We start from the raw sequence: 20,919 nt of genomic DNA on the forward strand, positions 1-20,919 counted from the left end.
ACCAGCTCCAGTGCCAACGATTTTTTTTTCTTCGGCAACCCCCAGCAGCACCAAGAAGAACCCTGGTCGTCGTGATGCACTCGAGAAGCGGCGCAGGTATGAGGTGAGGACTTATTTGCGAGCATCTACGACACCTAAGAATGGCGATTATGAATTGAGCCATTGAGAAAAAAAAACCCATCGTAGTGTAATATTTAGTTATTCTATCTACATACAGCAAAACTTTTCTGTACGGCCTGTTATACACACCCCCATTCATTGTTTAGTGCTATAATTGATTGCACAGCACGACCGACTGTTCGTGTCTCGAAAGTTGTTGCGCTACCGAGTTGAGGTTGCTTGATCAATTACGGGTTGCAAACACATTCCAATCCGCTCCTCGTGGTTTATGTTAGTCGAATCCAGGTTTCTCAGTGGCGTTGCCACAGTCATCAATTGTACTTTGATTTTACACTGACCGGCTGAAATATGTATGGTTTGACAACGCCCGCTTCTGTCGGCACTTATGCGTAAAAAATAAAATTTAAAAATCCTCGTCTTCATATTCCAAAATATCGCTCGCCATTAAATATACTATTGTGTAGCGAATGGAAATTGATATTTTAAAGTATCTTTATGGTATAGTGTGCTGGTCGGCTGCGAAAAACGACAATTCGGGTAACCCTAGCGGTGGCTCAAGTAACTACACCCACGATGCCTCAAGAGTCCAGTAGGTTCGGAAATACTAAGTAGTAATTAAAACTTAAATTTTCATGTGTTGTGTCCTGTGGTTGACAACTCTCAGCAAGTGACGTTTATGTACAAAACATATTTACAAGGAGAATAGTCATTTTAACAGACTCTGAAAAATCTTTGGAATGTGACATTTAGTACATTGAACAGGATGTTCATAACTTTGAATAAACTATCCAACAGGCCATATTTCTTTTGGAAAAGACAGACGTTTTCCACTAAAATAAAAATTTATATGGCTTGAATATTCTGTATGAAAAGAAATACCAAAGCATCTGGTGGTCATGGGTTCTGTTTAGTTTTCTTCTCATCTGAGGTTCACAAACTAAAGTTGCATCGTGTGTGTGTCTCTGTCTCTCTCTTTCGGTAAAATTGAATGGAATGCAATCACTTTTTTGTCATACTGTATACTACAGTACATTCACCATAAATATGAAGAAAAATGTCTCAAAAATAAAGACAACTTGTAAAAAATTGCAAGTTTTTACTGGGGAAAAAATGTACACAATGATTATATACATAGTACTGTATTGTACACAACAATGACATTTCTAACCAAGAAAGCCCACTTTCTGTCTCGTTCCTAAACTCTCCTCCTGCTGCAGCAGCTTCATGAGAGGCACGTGGAGGGCTTTTCCAACACGTTTACCTGTCTGGAGAGTCAAAAAGTCACAATTCAACAGTGTGTATAAGTTTAGCTGAAACTATCATTGAAATCATGAGCAGCCATGATGTATGTGAATTGTTTAGGTGCTATTTTAGTTGTTTGAAGCTTTCTACTTTATACTATACTGTATTGTGGTAATTGCCATTAGCTCATCTATGCAGTTTTACATTATATGTTAGCATTGGGCTAGCAGTAGTCTGGCAGACTTTTGCAACATGTAGATGGTGGAGGTTCTCATCCAGTGGGAAAAATTGTCACCCCCAAAAAGATCATGCAAGTGACTAACTGACGTTTGAAGCAAAAATTCAACTTGCTTTAGTGGTTGCCACTGCAAACATACAAGTTGAGGCAAGCGGTGATGACTCACTTCAGTCATTTCGAAGATGCTCTCAGGGTCCAGGCTACCTCCGCCCATCTTCCTCACACAGGTGACCATTCCCTTGTGTGTGACTGAAATGATGAGGCTGGCCACGGAGCACGCCTTCTCTTGCAGAGTGGCGTCCACCACGTGCCTGTGGCCCACCTAACCCCACCCCCAAAAACAAGACAAAAAAAATTCAGAAAATCTATCCGCTGCTTTTGCAATAATACTTTTCTTGTGTGAGTCTAATTGAGTGAGCTTGCCTTGCACAATGTCACTATGCAGGGAACATTCTCTACGTTGAGTCTCATGCAGTCAAAGGGGTCATCTGACAGCTCAATTTCCTTCCCTCCTTCTTCATCGTTTGATATGTGCACCTTGGGGATTCTGTCAGCAAAAGCACTTCAGTACCTTGTCTGCTCAAATACATTGAAGAATCAGATAAAAAATACGGATAACTACAAATATAGGACTGTAGGCAACCGTATACTCCATCTTGGATTTTTGTCATGCAATCGAAATTTAATTCGGATTAGAAAATAGTTGGATGGAGGATGTTCCATAGTAATCTGTGACTTGTTGTCGCATGGGATATGATGCCATCTTGTGGCCTGACTGAAACGTCATTGAAAAAGACCTTTTTCTACTCTTTCGTAAATGCCTTGTGATCAAACTGAAGGTTTCTTGGAGTCACAGTGACTCCCAACTACCAACGACAAATTCCTTGTGTATTTTTACACACTTGGCCCCACACGATAAGACCTTTAGTTCAATTTTAAACAGAAGATATTCCAAACACAACTTCGTGGGTATTCCACTTGGACATAAAGAAAGAGTTCAAACAGGACTTACTTGGTGCTAAAGAGAGCTGCCTTGATAGCTACTGACATGGCATCATACAGGTTTCCATCACATTGCAGGAGCTGTGCAAAGCAAGGCAGTGTATTAGCAATGGAACATTTGCTTATTCAAGGGCGCAAAGAAAAACATACTATTCTCTCACCAGTACATCCACATAGAGCACCCAGCAGTGTTCTCCCTTACTGATACACAGCTTTTTCAGGTCCACGCTGTGCTTATTGTTGAAGACTTTGTACAGTGTGTTGCTCAGCTCCGTCCCGAGCTCCTCCCCTCCTCGCCCCTCAAATTCTGGAGTTGCGTTCGCTGAACTGGTGAGTGCAAGTACAAACGACACAGACAAAAAAAAAAAAAAAAAGACAACAACCCAACAGCGTCGATGAAAACATTTTTTTGGGGAGTTGGGTGTCCGATGAATATATACCAAGAATTGCATCGAGTATCGTCATGCTTGCAGACACATCCAACTTACCAATCAACAAAGAACTCCAAATAGCCTTCATTTGGGGCCATGGGCCTTGGTTTTCCTATTTCTGCCTTAATTCCCACGAGAACTGCTGTGTGGCCCTGCAAACATGAATATAATTTTGTCAAGCCTGCATGCATCTTGGAAAAATGTATGCAATCTGAGTGACGCGAGCAGTCATATGGCCTCCAGTATTATATGCAACTAATCATAGCAAATATTACAATATTACCAGAGAAACTTTGGCCGATCCGTCAGTATTGGACACCACGTCGGTCTCAATCTCCATGTGTCTGTAGTCTTCACAGCCCCTTCCATCCACTCGCAGGTCATCCTGATCGTTGAAACGTGACGACATATTACTCACCAATTAATAAACTCAATGAAAAATCTTCCCGTTGTCGATACTCACCCTTATACCATGTAAAATATACACCTTTTCAGCTTCGCTAACTTGTACTGTTGCCATTGTGTAGTCGTGTCCGTCGCGGGAATATTACGTCATCAAAAGCAAACCAGTGTAAGGAACGTCAAGTTTGTCAGTTAACACTTGGATGTCTGACAGAAACGGCATCTATTTGCTTTTTCCTCCCCTCCGGCAGCACTTAAATGATTTTTCAACAAGTCGTATTGTATTTAGATCCAATAATAGAAGCGGTTCCTTTTGAGAGTGTGATTTCTACGTCTGTTTAATTTAAGCAATGCTGATATTTTTCAAACCATTGTAGTTGCAAACAAAACATGCTCAGCGCCATGGATGCAAAATAAATGTTATATGTACTAATAGTATGCACTACATTTAACTCGCTAACACAAAGCAAATTAAAACTGACATGCAAGTATTTAATTTTCGAAAGCACAACCAACCAGTTTATGGGCGAAAGTTAATCCTGACAGACATAGTCGAGGGTACAGTGAAGGTGGTACAATCCACATGACTCCCAGTATCACATACTTCCTGGTTAGCCCTGTTTTTTTTTGTCCCAAGAACTGGGGATATTTCAGGACTCGCCGGGGAGGGAAGTACCGGGGTAGCTACAAAATTCGACAGCCGTAATGCTTTTACTTGATGAACAAGTTCATTAACATCGCACTGAAACTGCAACCGTGACGAAAGTGTGACCGGAGTTGAGTGGACAGCCATTGCCCAGAGACCGGTGACGTTAGCTGGGTCCGCGCTAAAGGCGGGGAACGGTGGAGGAGACTCTTTTCACGATACTGGAGTGATTTAACTTCGAAAGAATAGAAACTACTTGGTGACGTTTTTGCCAAAGCGCCAAGAGAAATAGAGAGGTAAGATGTTTAAAAATTTTTTTTAACTTAGTGTGTTGCATTTATGTGTCTTTTGCTCACCGCGACTCTGCTTTCATTTGTAGTTGCATGTTTACTTCCTAGTGTCGTGTTTGATGTGAAAAAGCAAGCATAAAATATTTAGAATGCAATTAAATTCATTCAGGGCATCCAGAGGTCAGAAATGAATGAATTTGTCAAGAGGACAGCGCAGCTGAAGGACACATGATGGACGTACAAGCTGAAGTGCTGAGATACGAAAAAAGAGTCATGTTTGAACTAATAGGCGTTCTTTAACGTGTTTTTGTAGACATTCATTGGATTTTTACAGCATTAATTCCTTAGGAGTAATGAGAAGTAACAATGAAACTGTTGTGGCTGTTGGTGCGCAGCACTATTGGAACAGTTGCATTGACACTTTTACAGTGTTTGCATCTCAGCTTGTCACTGACGCACGAGAAGAAAACATCACACCTTTAAATCAGTTGGTACAAAGTGTGAAATGTTTCTCTGATCGTGGAAATGGATCCTGAATGCTAACTCATCTCTGAATTGTGCCTTTCAGCATGCGGTTGAAGCCACGGCTGCTGTAGAATGAAGAGCCCAGCTCGCCGCACTCGGGACATCGAGCGTCAGGCTGGCTACCTGAGGCCCGAACACTGCGCCCCTCCCCCTCCCCGCGGCACCTCCGACACCATGTGGTTCATCCGTGACGGCTGTGGAATCGTGTGCGCCGTCATCACCTGGTTGCTGGTCTTCTACGCGGAATTCGTGGTGATGTTCGTGATGCTGTGGCCCGCCAAGAACGTGGCCTACAGCCTCCTCAACGGTGTGCTCTTCAACAGCTTGGCCTTCCTCGCCCTTGCCTCGCACGCCAGGGCCATGTGCACTGACCCGGTTAGTTGATGACCACCATTCATATTAGTAAACCATCACATGGAATGTCTTTGTTGGGTCTCTACTATTGTCTGTTATTGCATTTATCCAAAGCACCATAAAAGTCCACGCCTGAACGATTAATCAAAATCAAACATTGCGATGCAGTAGAATACCAACTTTGCTCAACACACGGCAACAAATCTTCACATTCAGCGATGCTTGGTTGACTGGCTTTGTCTTTGTCGTTTGTTTACGTTTATCATGTCTGTGTCTGATTCACAAGCTAACAGCCAATCAGAGTGATGAATTGTGACTGACCGCTGCTTCCATTCATTTTGCATCGTTGAATCTGCCGTGCACTTTTCGCTGTTCGAGCACAGTGACTGGAAAAATAGACAACAATCTCTTCATTCTTTACATGCGCAAAGACACAACTGTATCGAATAGCAAGTGCTAATGAATTTGTGATACGGAAATGGTAACATAAAAAAAGACATAATGAAACCCTCAGAAGTAAAAGATGCAAAACAGCAAAAGAAAATTAGTCAAGTTTTCCAGCCCTATTAAAGTCTTATTAAAAAAAAAAAAGATTAATTTTTTTTTCTGTCTCCAGGGCGCTGTGCCAAAAGGAAACGCGACCAAAGAATTCATTGAGAGCCTCCAGCTCAAACCAGGACAGGTGGTCTACAAGTGTCCCAAATGCTGCAGCATCAAGCCTGACCGAGCTCATCACTGCAGGTACGCTGGCTGGCGGGCATGGAGACAATGTATGATAAATTATAAATCCGTGCAAACCTGCCAGGAAAAAAAACCCCAAAACGCCCTGATGTGACTTCCTCACAAGGGACACACGTCCTCATTAGTTGCCGTTCCAGCTCTGCCTCCTGCCTGATGTGCAGTTTCCAATTTTTTTGTTGTTGTTCGGGACACTGCGATCCCTGTAGATTTTTCCCTAGCTTGATTATGACCTACCTCTGTGGCAGAACTCCTTTTGGATTCTGGCATGGAAAGTGAATAATTCAACCGTAGAGCGAGCGCTTTGAGGCAGAGCATTGTGTCAGTCTGTGAGAAAGGATATACTTGAAACGCCCCTGCACGCACATTAGACACTTTGTAGGAACTGAAAAATGTCAAGGAGTGAGTAAGGACTTACAGATCAAAGGGTTGCGGCTTTGATTTCCTTCATTAACTCATTCAGTACCAGCCAATTCTGGACCAAGTCTGAAAAGACGTTTAAAAACGTCTTTGGGAGTGAATGAGTTAACTGCAGAGAGGAACAGGCATTGACTTGAATGCATTTCTGTTAAGTGTGTAAAAACTAAACTAACGTTTGGTTATGCTTTAATAATGTTTCAAGATACTACAATTGATAGACGAATCAATGATTTTTTGTTTCCTGTTCACCCTCTCGACTGTAAATATTCTCCCATTTCCGTAGTCCTCCGTGGAAGCATCTTTTGAATCCAAATAAGGCATTTTTTTTATCATTTGCTTGTCAAATCAGTTCGCCCCATTGAAATGAATTGAAATGCCATTAATGCGTTCCACACCCGCCCAAAAAACACCACCATTTTTCTATTGTGTGCTTGTTAATAAAGAACAAATGTCACTGCATTGTGTAAAAACATAAAAGAGAATGTAAAGCTATAAATTGGTTTTAGAAAGTGTAACGAATGCATGCCAAGGTAAGACAATACTCACTTTAAGACATTGTACAGAGTCTGTATGACTCCAGAAATGTTCAGTGACCTCGCAGACGGGATGGTCGTCCTTATCGGGTCCATTTTTCTTTCTCCTGCCTATGTGTGTGCAGTGTGTGCAAACGCTGCATCAAAAAGATGGATCACCACTGTCCCTGGGTCAACAATTGTGTTGGGGAGAACAATCAGAAGTACTTTGTGCTTTTCACGGTGAGCCTCTCGAAATCACATCCTCCATAGCTGCATTCAAACAAATAGCAATGACTAAAAAGTCCTTCAAATTATAGTTACGCGGTCACGTAGCAATTATCTTGTGTTCCAAGAACACATCCCCAGGTGTCTGGTTGTTATGCCACAGCTTGGAGAGTGATTGCTTTGACCCCTTGAGCTTGTGTCACATACCGTAGACAGACGGGCAAGTTGAATGCCATCATTTTTGTGATTAGACAAAATACGCACGTTGGAGTTGCTCACCTATTTCAAAATATGTCCGTCTGTGTTTTCATGTCTAGCTGTACATTGCGTTAATATCGTTCCACGCGCTTGCCATGGTGGGGTTCCATTTTGTTGTCTGCTTTGAAGAGGATTGGTCAAGTAAGTGAGCATTTTATTCCCGAATGCTTTGTCAGCACTTTGTAAAGCGAGTCCAGCCCTCTCATTATTTTTGGAAATAATCTGTCCCGTACTATATTTTCATGGCTCTTCTACAATATAAAGTAGTCAGTGTAAAGCTTGTAACAGCCAGTTGACTGTCCTCTCAAAATAACTTGGCATTGGTAAGTCAAAATGTCCAAATTAGCCCCAACTAGCCATTTTCAAGCCTCAGATTCTTTGAATGTACAATGTCTTAGGTGGCGTTATCGCCGATATCGTATACCTTTACCATCGCAAAAGTTGACAATCGTTTCGTACATATTGCAATCGCAATTTCCCTTCCTTCATCAGAGTGCAGCGCTTTCTCTGCACCTGCAACAGTCATCCTCCTCATCCTCCTGTGCTTCGAGGGCCTTCTGTTCTTAATCTTCACAGCGATCATGTTTGGGACACAGGTGCACTCGATCTGCTCCGATGAAACGGTAAGCATCGAGTCCATCCGTGTCTTGCGTCTTTGCGTCACCCGTTTCGGAAAATAATATTGTCACGTGTTGGACTGGCCTGATGTTATGAGGCATCTTCTGCAGCGCGCTTACATTCCAGCCCGTCATCGCTTCCTTTAAGGCCTTTTTCATCTTTCTCACGGTTTATGTAATGGGACTTGGAGATCAATATATAAGGAGCATCTGAATGATTTTTTTTTTTCCTCAAAAAAAATATGTAGCAGTTTAAAAGCCTTTGAGGGACAGCGGTTATTACAGTGGACAGCTTATCCATGTTATCAGGTTACAGGGTGCATGAAAGGGTTAAAAAGTAAAAACAAAAAAAAAAATACACCGTTTAATATTTCAGATCCGGCTCAGCTTTTTGCTTCGAACAAGGAGCTGAGCAGCAAAATTCACAGCAGGTGTTAGATCCATGAGAAATATCACACCAGCCAAGTTGAATGTAAATAATTGGTGGCGGGCCACTAATGGCCCCTAGGCCTCGGTTTGAACAGCTGTGGTCGAAATGAAGACACTTTTCTAAATAATTATGTCAATGTGTTGCTTTCGATGGGGGTGGGGGGGGGCGATCAATCGGGTGCCCCAAAAATATAATCATAAAAATAAAGTTAGGTTTCGGTTCGTTACCACCATTGGGGGAGGAACCCCCCCCCCCCCCCCCCCCCCACAAAATAACAGTTTCATCTTTTTACCTCACAGGGTATCGAGCAGCTGAAAAAGGAAGAGAGGAAATGGCTTAAAAAGTCCAAATGGATGAACATGAAGGTGGTTTTCGGGCACCCGTTCTCGGTGGCTTGGCTCAATCCCTTCGCGACACCCGATCACGGCAAAGCGGACGTATACCAGTACATAGTGTGAAGGTTAGAGCGTTGCGCATTGGCACGAAACGACGTATTAATGGAGAAAAAATAAATAAAACTCCTTCACTATGTTGCGTCTGTCTTGCTGCGGATTACCACTTATATTGCAAAAGGAAAAAAAAAATGCTCACAAAAAGCAAATGGGTCGACTCGAATGACAAAGTAGGAATCGTTGTGTGTGTGTGTGATCTTGACCTTGGTTTACAATGCGCACTACAAATCGAGGCCGTTTTGTCTTCCTGTAACGTTTGGTCATTTGAACCCTGCCGCTGAGTTGCCTTCGATTTTTGGGCCGAGGCGTCAAGCACACCTGGACGTCATTTTGTATCGTCTCCATATGTGAAACCATGGACCAGAGATTGACATTCTGTTAAGGAAATGGATTTTAGGAGTGAATTTCTTGTGATTTATTTTATTTTTTTCTTTCAAACAGTTTCTGTAATGCTGTATTTCCTCATATGGTGGTTGAGGGCGTTTACTCCACCGCTGAGTTAGAGTTAAGAGGTTTATCGGAGGACAGGAGTTTTATTGAACACACAATATTTTTTTATGTATCTTTTTTTTTTTTCTTAGAATATTTTAAAGGTATGTGGTGTTGCCCATCTCATAGCAATTCACTGTCCACACCCCTGCTATGATGTGTCCTTGCCTGTGGGAAAGGAGAGCCACAGTTGCCTCAGCACTTTACAGTCAGCAGAACAGTAAAACACGAAAAGCACACTCGTGCTGAAGCCGCAGTCGGCCACAGCTCTCCCCGGACACTCGCATGCAGGCTGGCTGATGTCATAAGCCCCCCCCGGTCCCGCCTCTTCGAGGCCTATACGTTTCATCTACAGTATTTTCTGTACATTCCACTCCCTTTTTTTTTTCTGTTCAAATACATGTTACAATCTGCTTGAAAACTATTTTGACCTGTTGAAATATTTTGAAGGCAAGCAGGAAATGTCAAATTCTATTTTAGAAAAGTGTTTATATGTGGTCTCTATATATGGAACCGACGGGTTCGCCGTATTCAAATTTAATATCCATCCATTTTCTGTAGCGTTTTGGCCGTCGGGTTGCGGGTGGGCTGGAGCCTACAGCGGCAGGGTACAACTCCCGACTGGTCGTGGGCGACAATATAATAATAATCATGATAGTAATGTACAATATTATAAATATATATTAGTGTTGCCTTGAGAGATGGCGGACCCGAATTGAGTCTGGAAGCAGATGGCAGCTTTTGTCTCGTACTGAAAGGGTAGATAGAGGTCTTTATATGTTTTGGAGTTTATCCATTACAAGTTGCATACATATTACATCCCAAAAATTCTGCCGTCTTTTATCAAGTGACTTCAGAACGCCCCCGCACCCCTCCCCAAATCTTCATTTCTGCTAACTGTTGAAACATTTAGCACTTTTTGCTCTGTAAACTGAACTTTCTCTTTAAAGTCCAGTGTAAACTTGAGCTTTCCACATGCCAGGTCTTTTTTTTTGTAGACGTAAGTTGAAATAACGGAGACAGGGTTGTGGAACGGGAAAAGGTGACTGAAGCAGCCGTTGCTGTTGCGCATGGCGGGGTGGAGCCATTTTGAGGTGCGGCGCTCATTTTTGAGCAGTTAATGGGCCATATGGCGTCGATTTAGAACGGAAGCCACTATTTGAGGAAATGCTGTCAATCAACTGCTCAGATGCACTGTTTGGGGTATGCAATGTGCAACAAGTTGCAAAACTTGGAAACATGCTGGATAGTTGTTTTGTTACGCGAACGTTGATGCCATTTGGAAGGTATGAAAACTGTGAGGGGATGTCGAACTGACAGTTAATGTGATTCAGTTGAAGAGCGGTGTAAAAGCGTCCACCTTTTACTAAGATGACACTATCGCAGCCTCGTTGTCACGAGCGGATGTGTAATACTGCGCAAAAGTTTTCAGCCACCATTAGATTTGTTATATATGAGGTGCTGTTAGTTGAAATTTTTTTTTCCATTTATTTCCTTTATGCTATCGACGCCAATTGGGAGCACTTGCACATTTACCATGAGTTGACCTGCGCGCCTCTACTCTATTCGCCGTCTTTTCCGCACTATCAAGTGCACCTTAAAGCATTCCATTTTCTCAGTGCGCCTTATGATCGATCCGCCTTCTATGTGGATCAATATTTGGATTTCTCGAACGTAGTATTTTAAATGTTCTGTAAAGGGCTTTGTTTACAGCTGCAGCGGTCGTGAAAGCTCGATATAAATAAAGCTGTTGCTCCATCTAGTGCAGGCATAATGCAACCGCAGCCACTATTGTGGCTTCTATTCTATGCGCCTTATAATGCGGTGCGCCCTGTATATGAAAGCAGTTTTAAAACAGGCCATTCATTGAAGGGGCACCTTATACGCCGAAGCGCCTTATAGTGCGGAAAATATGGTAGTCATACTAGTTGTCTTTTTTTTTTTTTTTTTAATCGTAAACCCTGTGGTGACCTCAAACTTTTGACGCCATATTGTACATTTGTTATGAAATGCTGATTTAGATACTGCCAAACTAGTACCGGGGGAAACGCATTATCGTTTAAGGTAAAGAAGTCCGGGGGGAGGGAGGTATCTTAAATGATGTCAATATGTGACCAATCAGGTGCTCCTGTATAAACTCAAGAGCCTTAAAGCATAAAAGAGTTTCAACTGAAGACCATTTGAATTGAGCGACTGAAAATTTCACGCAGGCCACTCACTCGATGATTCACCCAACCATCAAAGGGGAGTTTGTAGAACATTTGATTTGAACTTGCGTGATGCGTTCTGTTTCAATGTGTGTGTGTGTGGGTGGCGGGCGTTAAAATGCAATACAGTATCATTGCAATGTATTTTTTTTAACATCTTATGGATATGCAGTCTACTATCCATCTTACAAGAATAACACCAGCTGGCAGTTTATAATTTGTACGGCACGTCATGAATACTATTTTAGTACATTTCAGGAATTTCTTTTATAATGTATTTGAGTTAAGAAGAGGGAGAGAGAGGAATAAAGTTCTGTTGAGACAATGAATCATGTCTATTTCTTCCAGTATTTTCACTTGGCAAAAGTCTCCGTTCATTATTTCTTTTGAGAGCATTTAACAGGTGAGTCAGTAAGCATCATGAATGAGGTACAAAAAGTTAGTCTTACCCCAAAACTGCAATCTATTTAATTATTACTGTCTGTTTTTTAAATTACACTATTATGAAGTTACATTGTTTCTAGATGAGAAAAAAAAATACATATTTCATTGAAATCATTTCAACCGGTCATCAAAAATAAGCATCGCAATAATCTTGCTCAAGTCTACCCGGCGACCAGTTATGCATTTTTATTTATTTTTTTGGTGACACTGGAGATGTAGTACTTATCAATTACACAAGAGTGAACCAAAAAAAACGGCCATGATCCTGTAATTCTTAGTTTCTAGACTTAAGTACACGATACAGTATCTTGTGTTCCCAAAATTCAAGTGCGCAATCCAAATATTGTGACACATCAAACATTTTTTTTGGACTCGTTACAGATATAAATCATCTCTCTGATCACGTTGTGGTCACATTAATAGGGATGCATGTTACATAAGATACACGCAACAATTGAAAGCACGTCTGGTGGACAGCGTTTGTGACTTGTTGTTCTCGCTACCATGATGCATTCATATGTCTAATCAACAGCAAAGTGAGACCGAAAGACCAAAAGAAAGCCTTTGATGTGGGCTGACGGTTATTTACTCCCAAAGTAAATGTCCTCCATTTCCTCAACTAACGACGTTACTTTATTCAACTCAAGAGTGCCAGGCATATATTTGAAGCGCCGTGGCCTTTGTACGTTGGTTGACCAATAACTTTTATTGCCGTGTTGCATTGAAAATGAAATGCAGAACTGAACTATACACACCTTTCTCCCCCCCAAACAACTCAAAATAAAAACCAACCACTGTTAATCTAACCTACAGTGAAAGCAGACGCTATTAATATAGTCAAAATATGCTACAGTAGATGTGTCTATTAGGCGTGTCCCTTAAAAAGCAAAAGAATTGCCAATGGCAGTGAAGTAATGTGAATTAGCCTCATTAATGTCTAAACTGCTGGAGAAACGTAACTAGTAGCTATACTGAAGATAACTACAGCACAATTGGCAAGCCATTTTTTTCCCTCCGGAAAGAATGTTGATGCTATTTAGCTAATAGCATCGATTTGTATTTAAGAGTCCAAGGCCTTTCATAGCTACATTTCTATTATTGGGAAAAGAGAACCTCTTTTTTTTTTTCTTTAAAGATTTAAGTATGCACAGATGTTTACAGTGAGTGTCATAGTGATTTGAAAGAAACACTTTGGTAACCAGATAGCTGCTGTATACAACCAAAATTAATTCACGGTGACATTGTGCCAATGTTGACAAACCCACTGCTCCCTTGTTGCCTGGCAACCTCACGGCATCAAACTCCAGGATGCCAAAGAACTAATCAAAGGAGTTGTTGTTCTAACACATTATAACATATCAAAAAAAAAATACTTGGATGAGAGTCAGACAAGCTGTTTCTTCCTGTTTGCCATTTTCATGCATATTTGAGCTAACCATTGCCCCTCAGGCCATTGATATCTTTAAAAACAGAATTTCTTCATCTTACTCTCCGCAAATAAAGTAAATTGCGCCTCAATGGTTCCATTGAACAAGTAGCTCACAAGCTAGCTAGCTAGCTTTCCCCCATTCCTTCCCATTGCTTCTGGTTGCTAATTCTGAGTGTTCCCAAAGAGATTCTATATGAAGTTATTTCTTTATACTTGTATGACAGTTCAGAGTGTTCACATTTTATTTACATTGTTTGTACTGTCCATATTTTACAATTGTTTGACCCTGGACTGAATTGATTTACTAGCACTTTCCATGGGAATTTTTTATTTAAAACTGATCAGCGTCAACTTTACGGATTCCACTGTAATATAAATATATATACAGTATATTTTTTCTTTGATTGTTAGATATTAAGATGTACCTTGTCACTGCTAGCCTGACTTGTACCCATTCAGACCAATAATGACGATGCTAATTAGCCTCCTGTTGAACAAGGCGCAGACATTAATTTTGAATATATTTTTTACGTTTTAGCAAGAGTTGAAACAAAATCACTTTTTCTTTTGGTTTGTTTCCCTGTAGTTGACAGATTTCATAAATAGACACATTTAAAAAAACATTCTCTGACATAGGATGGTTCTTTGGCGTGATGACATATCAGATTTAGAAGCTATTCAAAGAATGAGAAGAACCAAATCAGGCTGAACAGTTAAGTGGAGATGAAACGGCGTCATTCATCTCGCTTGGCGACTGCGCTGGGTTGTCGATCCTGCGGCGAAACCCTCTGCAGTACGAGCAGGCCAGAGAACGTCAGGGAGATCCCGACCCACCACAGTGTTATTTGGGCCTCACCGAAGATCAGCTGGCCCAGGAAAGCCTCAAGATGAGAATAAGGAAGGATAAAACTACATTTAAAAATATATTTTTAGGAAGCAATCTGCAAGTAAAAGCAAGAGTATTTGCATAGGGGTGTGAGTTTGTGCGTGCGGGAGAACGAGAGATAGGCTGCTACTCACGGAAGATACCAAGTTGGAGGCAGTGGTGGTCACAGTGGTTTGGGTGGAGGAGGAGGAGTACCTGAGTGCTTTGGCAAGGAAGGTCCACATCACAGCATTGCAGGTGAAAAGCAGTCCGCCACACAGCAGCCTCAGAGGGATGTGAAGCTGGAATATGACATCATCAAAAATGGAGATTTGGCCGCGTTTCTATGTGACTTCAAGTTCAGACGAACACTTGTGAACCTGACCACATTTTTCGTTTCGGGCATGCGTTTCTATACGTTGGTTAACCTATTTTACACTTTTGTTAGTAAATTAGGTTAACCGCAGATGCACCACATGCAGAACCTTTGAATCCTTGTGACGATTTTTTTATGTATTTATCACTGCAGTGGTTAACTTATTTTTACACTTGTATGGGAGGAAGAATACAAAATTGGGAGTGCGAGTATGATGTTCATCTTACCCTCTAAAAATTTATTGACATTGTCTCATCTGTTTTAAGATATATTTTTTTACGAGGCAGGTTGGTCTTAGTCGTTAGTAAATTCACCTCACAATTCTGAGGTTGAGGGTTTGAATCCGGCCCTTGTGTTCCCCTTTTTGAATGGACATGAAACAACAAATTTTCATTCAGTAAACGACCCATCTTGTATTTACTTGTTTGCGAGTTCTCAACTTTTCATCAACTAGCCAAAAACATGCACGTTAGGTAGTTGATTGAAGATGGAAAAAAAAGTGAATTGTTTCTCTAAATGGCCCTTATTGGCTGCAACCAGTCCATGGTGTACATCCTATTTGTTTTTATAAATGCAGTGCTATTTTTTTCCTTGAACACACGTAGCAAAAACATCTAGTGGTTTTTTGGGGGGGAGGGTGGTGTTTAACGGTCATTTATTTTTATTTTTTTACAACGGCGCAAATTGATTTTATATGGTGCTTGGCATCAGAGTTATCGCTTTTTGACAGGCCTTCGTTCAGAAAATGTAGAAGCAATTATTGGCGCGTGAAGGTCAAAGAACGAACACCCCGTTGAGACGAAACCGCGCTGTGACCTGCAAACAACACGATAGCACACGCCTTTGCAATGTCACCCATCACCCGAGCGCACCCTCGTCGTGAGTCGCTGAATCTGAGGGAGCTTTCCTTTCACTGCTCCCCCGGCTTCCATGACTCACCCGATCGCAGGCGGTAGTTTCGTCCACTTGCCGAAATCTCCGCTGCTCTCCCCACGTCCGGAGCCCCGTCTCGCACACTCCCTTCAGGTAGTCCGCTCCCAGGGACAGCTTGGCTGACGACGACGCCACGGCCGCGAGGAAACCCGCCAGCAATGCATAGAAAACTCCGGGGAACATCTTGAAGGAGGACAGCTGAGATACATAATGGGCTACTCCATCTTTCCACCTCTCCGGCTTCACCGCTCAAAAGCCGCTCTGATGTGGTGGCGTGTGGTGCACTTTCTCTACTCGGCCGTTTGGGGGCAGTCACAGCGCATACGTCTGTAGAAGCGACGGAGTTGGGGGTGTGGACTAATTGGCCCGCGTTGCACTATGGGAGTTGTAGTCTTTTTTGCGTTACATTAATTGCCATTTTTTAACCTAATTCAGCGGCCGACGAAGAAATAAACAATGAAATTGGTGAAATTCATATTTCACCGACCTGATATTTCACAAAAAAGTTTTTAAAAATTCAAGCCTGTATAAAATAGGGATTTACAGCGCATGACATATCATGTAGCTGTAAATCACTATTTTATATCATAGCCTATATAAAACACAACTAATCGTCTATCAAATTCATTTATAATTATTTTCCATAATCGATTTAATTTCAGCCCCTCCACAGGAAATATTCTCTGATATATTTTGTCCTCGATGAACATAGACTGATTATCGTTGTGTTGCATCAAAATAAGACATTGGCAAACATCTGCTTTTACTTAGGAAAAATGTTGACCGTTGTTTTCCAATTTTCTGGCATGTTACGGATCAAACCAGTAACAGAATCATAAAACATTATGCTTAAAGTACTAAAGCATAATTTTCTGCACTGTCAATTAGAAAAAATGTCCCATTTATAGTTAAAGGGATGGAAATTAAAACGTGATTTTTAAACTTGGATTCCTTGATTAATCCACAAAATAATCAACAGATTAATCGACGATTTAAACAGTTTAGTTTTAGGTATTCAGTTTTCCCCTCGTCATTCTGCCACCTTCAGAAGTTCTCAGATGACTGCGATTGTTGGCCTCATTACAGAGGGGGACGATCGGGAGTACAGTGGAATGACGAAGGACTTTGTGGACTGGTGCCAGCAGAATCTCCTCCAGATCAACCCTAGGAAACTAAGGAGTTGGTTGTGGATTTCTGCAGGAAACAGTCCTCACCAGCACCGATGAACATCCAGGGTATGGACATAGAGAGGGTGACCTCCTACAAGTACCTAGGTGTTCTTCTGAACAACAAACTGGACTGGTCTACAAACACGGACACCCTGATTAGGAAAGGACAGAGCAGACTCTTCCTACTCAGGAAACTGAGGTCTTTTGGGGTTCAGGGGTCGCTCCTTAAGACTTTCTATAACTCGGTGGTGGCCTCGGCCATCCATTATGGCATTGTCTGCTGGTCAGGCAGCATCTCAGCCCGGGACAGAAAGAGACTGGAGAGACTGGTCAGGAAGGCCAGTTCTGTCCTGGGCTGCTCCCTTGACACTCTGGAGGAGGTGGGCAACAGAAAGATGCTAACTAAGCTAAAAGCTATGATGGACAGTCCCTCCCACCCTCTCCAGCCCGCCCTGACAGCACTAGGTAGCTCCTTCAGCCAGAGACTGTTACACCCGCGCTGCAAGAAGGAGAGATACCGACGCTCGTTCCTACCAACTGCTGTCAGGCTGCTGAATAAAAAATAGCAACAATAATAACAATAATTAAATGATGTGGAAAACAACTGTAAATAGCACTGCGATTTATCCATTTTGTATTTATATTGCACTTAATTGAACGGTGTTTGTTTGTTTTTTCTTCTTCTTTCTGCCTACATTCTTGCTGCTGGAGGCTGTAAATTTCCCCAGTGTGGGACAAATAAAGGATATCTTATCTTATCTTATTCATACCAAGTTGGAGTGGGTCACATTGTGGTCCCTCCCCCTCTACTGTGTAATTAATGCAGTTTGAAGCAGAGGACAATCAATGCTAATGTCATGGAGAGAGTACGTAAAAGTGAGTTTCCAAAAAGCATGACTTGCCTTCTTCCAGACTGCTTAAACTGCAGAGATGGACCCTTATTCCCAACAGCATACTAATTGGCTGTACTCAAGGACCATTTCCATTAAAACTACCGGTAAGTTGAAGTGGAATAGTGCAGCGGAAGGTTGAAGCACATAGACACAATTCCCACTTGCTTTCCTCTGTGACCTTTACAGTGAGCAGGCATTGAGTGTCTGATTTCTGGAAACAAGATTATCTCCCAAATTGAGAGCAGAGAAGGGAATCATTTGAGATGTGAGGACCCATAATGGCTTACATGAAAGTTAAAGTGGCTTTCACTAAATATTGAGGCTGTAGTATATTTAACTCATTGTCAGGACTGATCATGCTTTACTATTAGCTTCATTAATTTTAGAGTGGGCGGCCCGATGGTCCAGTGGTTAAGATAAGATAAGAAAACCTTTATTAGTTAGTTTGTCGACTTAACAGTGCAGAGTTACCGGGTTCAATTCCAGCTCCGGCCTCCCTGTGTGGAGTTTGCATGTTCTCTCTGGGCCTGTGTGGGTTTTCTCCGGGTACTCCGGTTTCCTCCCACATTCCAAAAACATGCATGGCAGGCGGATTGAACACGTTAAATTGTCCCTAGGTGTGAGCGTGGATGGTTGTTCGTCTCTGTGTACCTTGCGATTTATTTATTTGTGAGGTGAAGAGTCATAGTATTGATACAACTGTACATGGTGTATTTTTTTTTTAACAGAAATGTCTCCACCCTGACATCACATTAGGTGACCACTGTTACTGTAAGGTCTATTCAGGGGTTCTCAAGAGAAGGGTCGAGCAGAACGTTCAGAGTCAGAATTGTCAGTGGGGTTTCATCCATTCGGAACCATTAAGCCCATCTCCACATGAAGCCGATGACATCTTCGTGTGTGAAGGCTATCCTAATTTGCTCCTTGAAATGCAGTCAACAAATGCGACTCTCTTTTCATTCATTTTGAAAGGATTCACGCATCTCCCTCTGGCATCCTTGACAAGGCAAATAACAAAGCAAAACAAATTCATATTTCAATCGGACAGGTTCTCTTCTGCTTAGTTTTGAGTGGAGCAATTCTTCCTTTCTTAGCCTCAAGTTCGAGAGCTAATTGGGCTTCTCCTGTCCTTGTTCACTCGAGCGCTAATTGAGCCGATGTGAGCCTCGTGACACTTGTACAGAAGAGCTGTCACCTGCCCGAATCTTTTTTTTTCCCCCCACTCTGTTGGCGCTAATCAGACTTGAAATAAAAATTAATTTGACAGAAGATTTAAGCCTGACCTTAACAGCCATCAAATACAGATATAAATGGGGGTAAAATTTGAATACAATAAAATGATGATACAGTTCAACTGCCTGCATGCAGTTAACTTTGGGAGAATGGTTGAGGACGAAAGCCACGAAAATGTTTAGAGTCACTCAAATGTATCGTGAACGTCCATGCGCCATCAACTTCCATTCCCGTTCTGTGCCAACCTTCGTGTTTGTGTATGTCGAGCGCAACAACCTTTCCTTTAAAGTAGGGGAGCACTATAACTACTTCTCCATGAACTAGTTATATTGGCATCTCTTTGTTGTTAACCCTTTCATGCGCCCTGTAACCCGATCACATGACACGTGGCCTAGTCTGAATCTTGAGTCTGAGTTTGAATCTTGATACATCATTGTATTTTTGTGCTTCAAAGTTATCGATTGTGTCCGACAATGGGGCTGTCTGTAGATTTCCATCAATGCACTGTTATGAAACGCATTCATCCGTATTCAAAGTCTGCCATCACTGTAACGTGAACTCTGCCGTGCTGCAGTTTTTTTTTTCCAATAAGCTCTCAAAAGGAGCCCGACCAAGTAATCAACGTCTGGTCTGCCGTATCACGTCAGGAAATGAAACCCCTTGAGCATGATTCATTAAGAGCTATGGAATATTATGCCAGAGAAAATTTGAGAGAAATAGGACTAGAATAGAGCGGCTGAGAGACGACTTTTCTCCCCCTCATATTTTACCTTCAAAGCCGAGTCTTGTTCTCGCTTTTTTTTTTCTATGGCGAACCGAGCATCCGTTACCTTCTGAAAAGGTCGGCGGTGTTGTAAATGTCACACTTTTCTTCAAAATATTTGAAGAAAAGTGTGAGCTTAGTGCACAAGGTAACACTCTAGATGCACGCTAATAAATAACAATATATGTTCACTTAGTAGGACATTTCATGGCCAAGTCGAGTTCAACTCAATTGTATCGTGCGACTTTATCTTCCTTTGTACTGTCCAAACACAATTTGGGATGTTGATGTTTCCAAACTTTTCACTGGTATGTTTTTCACAAAATAAAAGGAAAAATCCAAAATATGAAAAAATATTGGGGGAAAAAAAAAAAGAACAAAATCCACAAATGTGAAAATCTGCAGATGCCGACTAGCTTTTAAAACATAGGTGTCAAACCCAAGGCCCGGGGGCCAGATCTGGCCCGCCACATCATTTTATGTGGCCCGCGAAAGCAAATCAAACATGTCCACTTCCAGTGATGCTTGCTAAAATCTCTACCAAAATTTAAAATTCTCATATTTCATAAATTAGAGACATATTGTAAGCATTTTCTTGTGATCAAGGCCCTCATTACAGAAACCTATACAATAGTTGAATAAATTATTATATGGTTTCAGTCATAACGCCCCCCAAGGGTAACTAAAATGTGGCCCCATGACAAAAATGAGTTTGACACCCCTGCTTTAAGATAACCCGATTTTCATTGCTCATACAGGGGATCTTATATTGCCCTATGCTACAATGTATTGTTGTTTCCTTCAAGCTCTTTGTTGTTGGGTTAGGATCGAAAATCTTTTCTACACACATTGAGATATGTCTTCTGAAAAAGAAATACATATTAAGAGCACACAATGTGTCCAAATAGCACTTTTGTCATACATTTATTTAGGTTGGTCCCACGTGATTCAAAGTACCACATATGAAAAATGAACCCCCCCAAACCAACCACTCCAGCATTTAAATTGCCCATCCCTGCTCTATAGTTCTGGCAATGCAAATTCACTGCAACCCATGATGATTCTAAACACTTTTCATCATAGATAAAACGATCACCCAAAATAAGGTAGGTGAACGACTTATTGTTTCCATGCAGCGCAAGCCTCTTTTTAATATTCAAAGTGGTTTTTGGCAGCCAAACTGTGGCTGGAATCCAATTTTCGCACGATGATG

At 41.6% G+C, this 20,919-nt stretch overlaps 3 protein-coding genes across 3 annotated transcripts; 1 reads left to right on the top strand and 2 right to left on the bottom strand.

Annotated features, from left to right (window-relative positions):
• Positions 1 to 1,206: 1,206 nt before the first annotated feature.
• exosc7 (exosome component 7) lies at positions 1,207 to 3,589 on the bottom strand. Its single transcript, XM_086136842.1, has 8 exons — positions 3,497 to 3,589; positions 3,317 to 3,418; positions 3,091 to 3,185; positions 2,764 to 2,929; positions 2,613 to 2,683; positions 2,024 to 2,147; positions 1,767 to 1,922; positions 1,207 to 1,385 (listed from the first exon to the last, which is right to left on the bottom strand). Exons 1-8 carry the CDS (start codon positions 3,551 to 3,553, stop codon positions 1,284 to 1,286), a joined length of 873 nt encoding a protein of 290 aa, XP_085992968.1. The 5' UTR covers positions 3,554 to 3,589; the 3' UTR covers positions 1,207 to 1,283.
• A 447-nt stretch (positions 3,590 to 4,036) lies between these two features.
• On the top strand, positions 4,037 to 11,930 carry zdhhc3b (zDHHC palmitoyltransferase 3b). The gene is made up of 7 exons (XM_086137055.1): positions 4,037 to 4,377; positions 4,940 to 5,271; positions 5,867 to 5,991; positions 7,067 to 7,163; positions 7,466 to 7,547; positions 7,899 to 8,029; positions 8,753 to 11,930. The coding sequence occupies exons 2-7, from the start codon at positions 4,969 to 4,971 to the stop codon at positions 8,909 to 8,911; spliced, it is 897 nt and encodes a 298-aa protein (XP_085993181.1). The 5' UTR covers positions 4,037 to 4,377; positions 4,940 to 4,968; the 3' UTR covers positions 8,912 to 11,930.
• A 124-nt stretch (positions 11,931 to 12,054) lies between these two features.
• Positions 12,055 to 15,934, bottom strand: tmem42b (transmembrane protein 42b). Its single transcript, XM_086137056.1, has 3 exons — positions 15,655 to 15,934; positions 14,495 to 14,641; positions 12,055 to 14,355 (listed from the first exon to the last, which is right to left on the bottom strand). The coding sequence occupies exons 1-3, from the start codon at positions 15,829 to 15,831 to the stop codon at positions 14,209 to 14,211; spliced, it is 471 nt and encodes a 156-aa protein (XP_085993182.1). The 5' UTR covers positions 15,832 to 15,934; the 3' UTR covers positions 12,055 to 14,208.
• Positions 15,935 to 20,919: the final 4,985 nt, after the last annotated feature.

This window comes from Hippocampus guttulatus, chromosome 18 (genome assembly GCF_054856545.1).
Source record: "Hippocampus guttulatus isolate MCC_2025c chromosome 18, RoL_Hgut_1.0, whole genome shotgun sequence".
Lineage (NCBI taxonomy): Eukaryota > Metazoa > Chordata > Actinopteri > Syngnathiformes > Syngnathidae > Hippocampus > Hippocampus guttulatus.

Coding starts and splice junctions, on each gene's coding strand:
- zdhhc3b (XM_086137055.1), top strand. CDS start 4,969: ATGAAGAGCCCAGCTCGCCGCACTCGGGACATCGAGCGTCAGGCTGGC. Junction 7,164..7,465: donor AGTACTTTGTGCTTTTCACG/GTGAGCCTCTCG, acceptor TTTCATGTCTAG/CTGTACATTGCGTTAATATC. Junction 7,548..7,898: donor CTTTGAAGAGGATTGGTCAA/GTAAGTGAGCAT, acceptor TTCCTTCATCAG/AGTGCAGCGCTTTCTCTGCA.
- tmem42b (XM_086137056.1), bottom strand. CDS start 15,831: ATGTTCCCCGGAGTTTTCTATGCATTGCTGGCGGGTTTCCTCGCGGCC. Junction 14,642..15,654: donor AAACTACCGCCTGCGATCGG/GTGAGTCATGGA, acceptor GTCATATTCCAG/CTTCACATCCCTCTGAGGCT. Junction 14,356..14,494: donor CCTCCAACTTGGTATCTTCC/GTGAGTAGCAGC, acceptor TCTCATCTTGAG/GCTTTCCTGGGCCAGCTGAT.
- exosc7 (XM_086136842.1), bottom strand. CDS start 3,553: ATGGCAACAGTACAAGTTAGCGAAGCTGAAAAGGTGTATATTTTACAT. Junction 3,186..3,316: donor GATCGGCCAAAGTTTCTCTG/GTAATATTGTAA, acceptor TCATGTTTGCAG/GGCCACACAGCAGTTCTCGT. Junction 2,684..2,763: donor TGCTCTATGTGGATGTACTG/GTGAGAGAATAG, acceptor TGCTTTGCACAG/CTCCTGCAATGTGATGGAAA.